Source organism: Curcuma longa, chromosome 13, assembly GCF_044706935.1.
Source record: "Curcuma longa cultivar G26 ecotype Majalengka, Jawa Barat chromosome 13, ITB_CL_G26_1.1, whole genome shotgun sequence".
Taxonomy (NCBI): Eukaryota; Viridiplantae; Streptophyta; class Magnoliopsida; order Zingiberales; family Zingiberaceae; genus Curcuma; species Curcuma longa.
In genome coordinates this window covers 2,633,216-2,640,789 of record NC_133873.1, presented here as the reverse complement: position 1 = coordinate 2,640,789, position 7,574 = coordinate 2,633,216, and the positions used below count along the sequence as shown (strand labels likewise).

Here is a 7,574-nt window from a genome sequence, read left to right as displayed (position 1 = left end):
CGGCCGTGCCTGTGAGGCACGGCCACAAAGAGGTTGAAGCTCTGTCTGGGAGGCACGGCCGTGCCTGTGAGGCACGGCCATAGCAATTCTGTACTCTGCTGGGAGACACGCCCGTGCCTGTGAGGCACGGGCTGAGGCTGGTGCTTCTCTGGTTGGAGGACACGGCCGTGTCTGAGGGACACGGCCATGTCTTGGCATGGTTCTGTGAAGGACACACGCCCGTGTCTGTGGGACACGGCCAAAGGCAGGGGCTTCTCTGGTGGGAGACACGGCCGTGTCTGAGGGACACGGCCATGTCTTGGCTGCTGCAGGAGGAAGGCACGGGCGTGCCTTTGGGGCACGGCCAAGGCTTGTTGGTTCTCTGGTTGAAGGCACGCCCGTGCTATGTAGGCACGGCCTCTGGAGGTGATAGACACGGCCGTGCCTATGAGGCACGGCCCTGTCTTGCCATATCTTCAATAGGTGCTCCATTTCGCCTGTTTTGCTCCGTTTTCCGTCCTGAAACACACAAATACACAAGCAGTCCTCCGAACTAGGAAATAAAGAATACAATGCCAAATGCACAGATAAAGGGTGTAACATACATAAGATACAGCATGAAAAGCATAAAGATGTGCGAATAAAGTATAAGAAATGGTTATATATCCTACGCACATCACACCCCCAGACTTAAACCTTTGCTTGTCCTCAAGTAAAAACCTAGCGTCTAGATTCAGAATAATGATTCAAGTAGTATAAATTCTCAAGTACATCCATCTAGTCTTATCAAACAAAAGCAATGGTAAGCACGATACTCAAAATCATCAAAACATGGCCTAGAAATAGTTCTCTGTGCTCAGTGCTAAGTGACCTTAGTCTAATTGGTATCAAAATCCTTACTTAAAGTCAAGTCGTCATGCTACCGAGTTCCTAAGTGTTCCCGGCCCTAGACACTTACCTGCCACAGGCTTGGTTCATATCTTCCATTGCACAAGGTCTCAAAGGATTACCTCAAGATCAAGAGAATCGAATCATTTATTTCCCCAGTAACCATTACCGGTCTCAAAGGGGTAAATGAAACGTTTCCACTCTCGAAACTATTTTTTTTCATCCTTTTATTGTATGCAATATATTTACATTATTGCAAGTACTTAGTTTTTTTTTTTTAAGGATGTAAGATTTTTCCAAAAGAGTTTACATGACTTGAGTTGGTCCAGTAACCAAAATGCAATGGAAGATCACCATGGAAACACTAGTACTAAGCAAGTTTCATGAATCATGACTAATTTCAGAAATAAATCAACCTCTTAGATTAGGTATAAGTGTAAGAGATCCTAAGACCAGGCCTAGTCTCAATTCATTCAAGTAATGCTAGCTCACTTCCTGCTTATGAAGATAAGAAAAGACTTATCCTTAAAGAATCAAACTACAAGCATCAAATTCATCATCTTAACAAATGCTAGCATTTCTACACAAGGACAAACATTTGAGGTGTCTTGGTGATTTTGACATGTAAACTACCATGCATTTACAAAATAAATTTCAAAGCAAATTGCATAAGCAAAGTTCAAAGCAAATTTCAAAAGCAAAGTACAAAAGCAAATTTCAAAGCAAAGTTCAAAGCAAAGCATGAAAGCAAAGTTCAAAACAAAGTGCAAGCTATTTACACTATTTACAAGAGATTTTTTTTTTTTTTTTTTTTTTTTCCCCCAGACTTGTTTCTTTTCATCTCCCTCCGTAGTCTGGAGGAGGAGGAGGAGGAGGATACCTAGGAGGAAATCTAGGAAGTCGAGGGAGGTTTGCCTAAACTCTCATGATACTGATAAAGTGCAGCAACCTGTTGGCGAGTCAAATCCATGGACTTCCTAAATTCCTCCTCCTTGTTCCACTCCTGGTATTGATGACCCATGAAATCGTTCACCGAAGAATAGAACTCATCGGCCCTGGTAAAATGATCTTGTACCACCTGACTCTGCTCCTGGGTCATTGCACTAAAAGTCTCCAACTGACGTTGGTATGCAGAGTGCTCTTCATGGAGCGTGTCTAAGGTGGTACGCAATTCAGAAAAATTATAAACTGAGCCTGTCTCACCGTATGCAAAAGAATGTCGTGCAGGCTCAGTCTCAGGGTGAGATGGTTCATGGTAAGATGGTCTCTTGGTGATACGAAGATTCATGAGCTTGCTCTAATTCTGGTTCATGATAGGAGGGGGAATGACTAGGTACTGGGGCATGTAAAATCCAGTTCTCGGCCTTTCTGATTGTAGTTCTTGGATGAGGTAATGGAAAAGGAAGATCCATCAGACAAATTAAATCCAAACCCACCTTCAGTCCTACATATCATCTTCATCGCTAGGCAAGTATCAATGTCAATCCTAGTGTTGCCTAAAACAGCCTCTAACTGATTCAATTCACAACCTAGGGCTGAAGCGATGACAGTGATAAGGCCTCCTATAACTATTACCCCAGTAGAGGACTTAGAAATTTTGACCAAGTTTTGTAGAAAATAGAACCCAGTATCAAACTCGACTTGATGCAACATTGCCCAGATGCAATATAGTTCCAACTTCCTCACTACACCGTCACTCTCCGCTCGACCAAATATGGTCTTAGTCATGACACGGTGAAGATACCTAAATACTGGGTTTTGTAGCAAAGAAGCCTTAGTCTTTGAAGGATCGTAGGGTTCTTCAGAATGGGAGAGCATTTTCCAAAACTTGGTACTATTAAATCTCTATCAAAGTTTCTAGTCATTCCATTTGGCATCCCAAAATAATTGTTAAAATCTTCTAGGGTCCATGAATACTCAACGTTTAACATTCTAAAAGTTATTGTCCCTTCTTCTTTTTCATCATTGGTGTAATGGACCTCTAGGGAACTAAGGAACTCTAGGGTGATTTTTGGGTATGTTGGAAGACAAAAATTCATGAAATCTATCCATCCTATATTTCCCAACATCCATTCTATGTCGTCCTTAATTCCTAACAATTCCATAGTATGATTATCAACATAACGAGAGCAAATTATTCTGCGGGAATTTAAACAATTATACCTGTCTCGTTGGTCGTCGTTCCGGAAGATAATGTCATATTTGTTCTCGGAGACTTCCTCAGAGGCTTTTCGTTTTCCCTTTTCAGTAGCTTGACCTTTTCCTCTCGTCGGAGCCTTTTCTTGCACAGGCTCTTTCCCTTTCCTCCTTTCTGGTTCATCTCCTTTGCTAGATCCTCCAGATCTGCGAATTTTCTTCAAGATATTGCTCATGTTAATAAATTGGGAGAAAAGATGATAATGAAACAAATCTGGAAATTTTTGGGGTAGATCTAAGAAGTAAGAAGGTGGAATAGAGAAGGAATGGTGAAGGAGATGTAGAGATGGGGTTTGGAAAAGGTTTGGAAGGAGAAAGAGGTGAAAGAAAGGAAAGGAGGAGGCTGATTTTTGGGGCGCACGGCCGTGTTCTAGGGCGAACACGGTCGTGTGCCCTTTATATAGGGGAGAAGGCACGGCCGTGTCTAATAGACACGGCCTTGGACTGTCGCTGTTCTGTCTGGAGGCACGCCCGTGCCTAATAGGCACGGTCTCAAGCAGTCGGTGCTCTGTTAGGAGGCACGCCCGTGTCTCTCAGACACGGTCTCGAACACTCGCAGCTCTGTTATTCCACACGGCCGTGCCTATGAGGCACGGCCTGGTGTAGGCGTGCTTCTGTTGCCAGGCACGCCCGTGCCTAAGAGACACGGTCACCAATAGTTGCTGCTCTGTTAAATGACACGGCCGTGTCTGATAGACACGGCCATGTTCAGCCGCCTTTTTATTGAGACACGGCCGTGTTCAATGGACACGGCCGAAAAGCTGCTGGTGCCAAATATGAGGCACGGCCGTGCCTTCTAGACACGGCCCAGCTTTTATTGCTTCCCGAACTTCAAAATTTCCTGCAAAAATAGGAAAACTTATTAGCAACTCACAAAACAAATCAAAAGAAATTATATGCATATGAACATAAAAGAAATGAAAACCAAAAACCCTTGGGTTGCCTCCCAAGAAGCGCTTGTTTAAGGTCTTTAGCTCGACCCCTTTATTCCATATTGTACAGGGATCATTGGTTGCCCTTTCGCAACCTTCCCCTGGGAGGAACTTTGTATTTTGTTATTTTTGAACATAGCCTCCTTATTTGCCCGGCCGGAGCGGGCATCCTTTCCGGCATGGTTGTTGGGTGGTACTCAATCTTCCTCTTCTTCGGTTGGATGTCTTCCAACCGGCAACAGTGGGTCTTTTCTGGCAAGTATGCATTGGAGTCCAAGGAGAGGTTGAAGTCGATTTTCTTCTCGCCAACTTCTAGAGATAACTTACGGTTCTTCACATCAATTTTTGCTCCAGAAGTGGCGAGGAATGACCTTCCCAAAATAATGGGGATAGACGGATCTTCCTCCATGTCAAGTACAACAAAGTCGGTGGGGATTGTGAACCCCCCGACTTCCACCGGCACATCTTCAACTATTCCTTTTGGATATCTGCAAGTCTGGTCTGCTAGTTGAATGGCCATGGGTGTAAGTTTCAGATCCGTAAATCCACATCTTTCACTTGTCACATATGGGATAATGCTGACGCTAGCTCCAAGATCACAGAAAGCTCTCCCAATTGAAATATTACCAATCTTGCAAGGGAGAAAGAAGCTACCTGGGTCCTTGAGCTTCTGAGGAATCTTGTTGTTCAAAATCTTCTCACTAATATCCTCAGTGAGCGCCACCACTTTCTTCGGCCGGGTGATATCCTTGGTAGACATTAACCCCTTGATAAATTTTGCAAATTTAGGCATCTCGGTGAGTGCATCGAGAAGGGGTACTTCTAGCGTTAAGTCCTTCACCCTATTGTATAACTTTTCAAACTCCTCATCCTTTTGCTTGTATAGGAGCCTCTGCGGGTAAGGAATATTTCTCACATATGATTTATCATGTTGAATCCCAGCGGGTGAAGCGGTCTCAACTTCCTCCATTGTGTCTTCAACATCGGGTACTGAGGAAGGAGGTTGCACAGCGGCTGGGGTGAAAGATATACCTTCCCTAGGAGCAGTCACTTGAGGCTCTCTGTCCTTCAAGGTCCGTCCGCTCCTAAGCTCAATAGCTTTGCAGTGCTCCATAGGATTAAAGTCTGGCTTGCCTGGGAGTGCACCCACAGTTCTGGAGGAGAGGGAAGAGCTTATCTGAGCTATCTGTGTCTCCTGCATCTTCATCCTCTTGTCGTGGTCGTCAAGCTTTTCATTAATCTTGACCACATCACCTTGAAGTTGCTCCAGAATTTTTCAAGATTTTCTGGGTGTCTGATACTTCTTCACTAGGCTTCTGCGCACTTTGATAGGAAGGTCCTTGGTTGTTGTTGTTGTTGCGGTATGAAAAATTTGGGTGATTCCTCCAACCCGGATTGTAGGTATTTGAGTACGGGTTGTTTCTTTGATTGTATGTGCCAACTGCATCGCATTGTTCATATTGAGGAACTTGAGTTTGAAATGCTCCAGCTTGGCACATCTCAGTTGTATGGCTGGAATCTCCACATACTTCACATGTTGTCACCACCGCATTGACCTTTCCAAGACTCATGTTCTCTACCCTTTTGCTAAGGGCATCTATCTGCGCATTCAGCTTAGTCAAATTATCCACATTGTATCTCCCAGGAGTTCTTTGCATACTACCTCTCTCATTGGCCCATTGATGATGATTCAGTGCCACATTCTCAATTAATTCTTCGGCTTCTTCCAAACTCTTATTCATTAGAGCTCCTCCAGCAGCGGAATCCAAATACACTTTAGTCTGATAGTTGATTCCGTTGTAGAAGGTATGAATAATAAGCCATCTTTCCAAACCATGATGTGGGCACTTCCTCAACATCCCTTGGAATCTATCCCAAGCTTCATATAAGGTTTCTCCATCCATTTGTGTGAAGCTTGAGATCAAATTTCTCATATGGGCTGTTTTGCTTGGGGGATAGAATTTATTCAGAAAAAACTTTTCGCACTGCTCCCAAGAATGTAATACAATTTGGAGGTAGTGAATGATACCAGTCTTTAGCCTTATCTCGGAGAGAAAATCTGAAAAGTATCAACCTCTGGACATCAAAACTGAACCCTTGTGTTCTCCTGGTACTACAAGCATCGGAGAATATCTCTAAGTGCAGATTTGGGTCCTCATGTGGCCCACCACCAAACTGGTTCTGTTGAATCATAGCAATAAATCCAGGATTGAATTCAAAGTTTGCTACTTCAATGTTTGGTAGGGCAATGCAAGATGTCATCCCTCTCATTTGTGGTGCTGCATAGTCTTTCAAAGATTTCTGGGCCATGTTGGTTGATGATTCTTCTTGACTGTTTACCCTTTGTGCGTGAAGTCTCCTTCGGTAAGTTCTCTCAATTTCAGGGTCAAGAGGAAACTCCACTGGGTCGGCCCTGCGCATGCACACAATAAAACAATTGATTAAATGCCAGAAAATTAATGTTGCAAAGAATAGTACCAATGAATGTATATGAAAAGAATGAAAAAGAATGAATGGAAGCTATGTGTATAAAAGAAAATAAAAGAAAAACTTAATGTGCAAGTTTAGTAAAAAATTACGCACGATCCCCGGCAACGGCGCCAAAAACTTGATGCGTGTTCCGCAAGTATACGGAATGTCGCCAAGTAATAAAAGATCGAATCCACAGGGACCGTGGAATTAATTACTATCCTAGCACAATAAGAGTGGAGAGTTCATTGGAATTGGTTTGGTGTGGGGGAGAAGGAGTGTTCTAGAGTTCCTAAACCTTAGTTCGAAGATATAATTCGACTGTGACAATGTGTGGAAAGCGACTCTAGGACTTCGGATTCCTCGGGGTATTGATTGATTGACTTGGATCCTCTATCATTCCTCAATGATTACACAATTGTAGGGATTCTAACCAAATTATCCAATTAGACCTCGTCAGGCTTCCTCGGAATAAATCAATGGTGTTCTAATGTTACTTAGGTTGGTTTGAGATGATTCTAGATAGCCTGGTTCAAGGCTCTCCTGTGTCACGCAGGCGCCCCAGAATACTACTAGATTCCTACCCCCTGTCACAGGGTATCCCTTTTAGAGACCTCTCCCCAACACTAAACAACCGTTAGTTATCCCTCATAAACATTATCCATAGCTTAAGCAATCCCTCGGAAGGTCCGGTTAAGACTCTCCTCCTGTCACGAGGCGTCCCGGGTATACGATCCTAAGAATTCCTCAAACTCTGAATAATCTCTACCCTCATGGATTCATACTATTCACAAGCATATCATCAAACAAGCATAAAGCATAAATCCACAAAGCAATTGCACAATAATATCATAGAACATGGTAGATTAACAAATCCCAAGTTTACAATCATCCAATAACCCCGATTCTTCCTACATCCTAGAATCTGGAGGACTACTCCATATCGGGGAGGTTACAATGCAGAGAAGAGTGAAAATAATACATCCTATTCCAAGAATCTAAGAGAAATCAGGAAATAAGACTTATCAATGAAGTTCTTCTTCTCCGGACTGCAATCTCCGCGAAGGTGGGATGTAGATGCGATGGAGTGTCCAAGCGGATGAACGGATC

The 7,574-nt window shown here is 43.4% G+C and overlaps 2 protein-coding genes and 1 non-coding gene across 3 annotated transcripts; 1 reads left to right on the top strand and 2 right to left on the bottom strand.

The window, feature by feature from the left end:
* Positions 1 to 4,068: 4,068 nt before the first annotated feature.
* On the bottom strand, positions 4,069 to 5,202 carry LOC141844491 (uncharacterized). Its single transcript, XM_074732524.1, has one exon. It carries the CDS (start codon positions 5,200 to 5,202, stop codon positions 4,069 to 4,071), a length of 1,134 nt encoding a protein of 377 aa, XP_074588625.1.
* A 623-nt stretch (positions 5,203 to 5,825) lies between these two features.
* On the top strand, positions 5,826 to 5,931 carry LOC141844614 (small nucleolar RNA R71). Its single transcript, XR_012603153.1, has one exon. It is a non-coding gene; the product is annotated as a small nucleolar RNA R71 (small nucleolar RNA).
* A 26-nt stretch (positions 5,932 to 5,957) lies between these two features.
* On the bottom strand, positions 5,958 to 6,416 carry LOC141844490 (uncharacterized). The gene has a single exon (XM_074732523.1). It carries the CDS (start codon positions 6,414 to 6,416, stop codon positions 5,958 to 5,960), a length of 459 nt encoding a protein of 152 aa, XP_074588624.1.
* Positions 6,417 to 7,574: the final 1,158 nt, after the last annotated feature.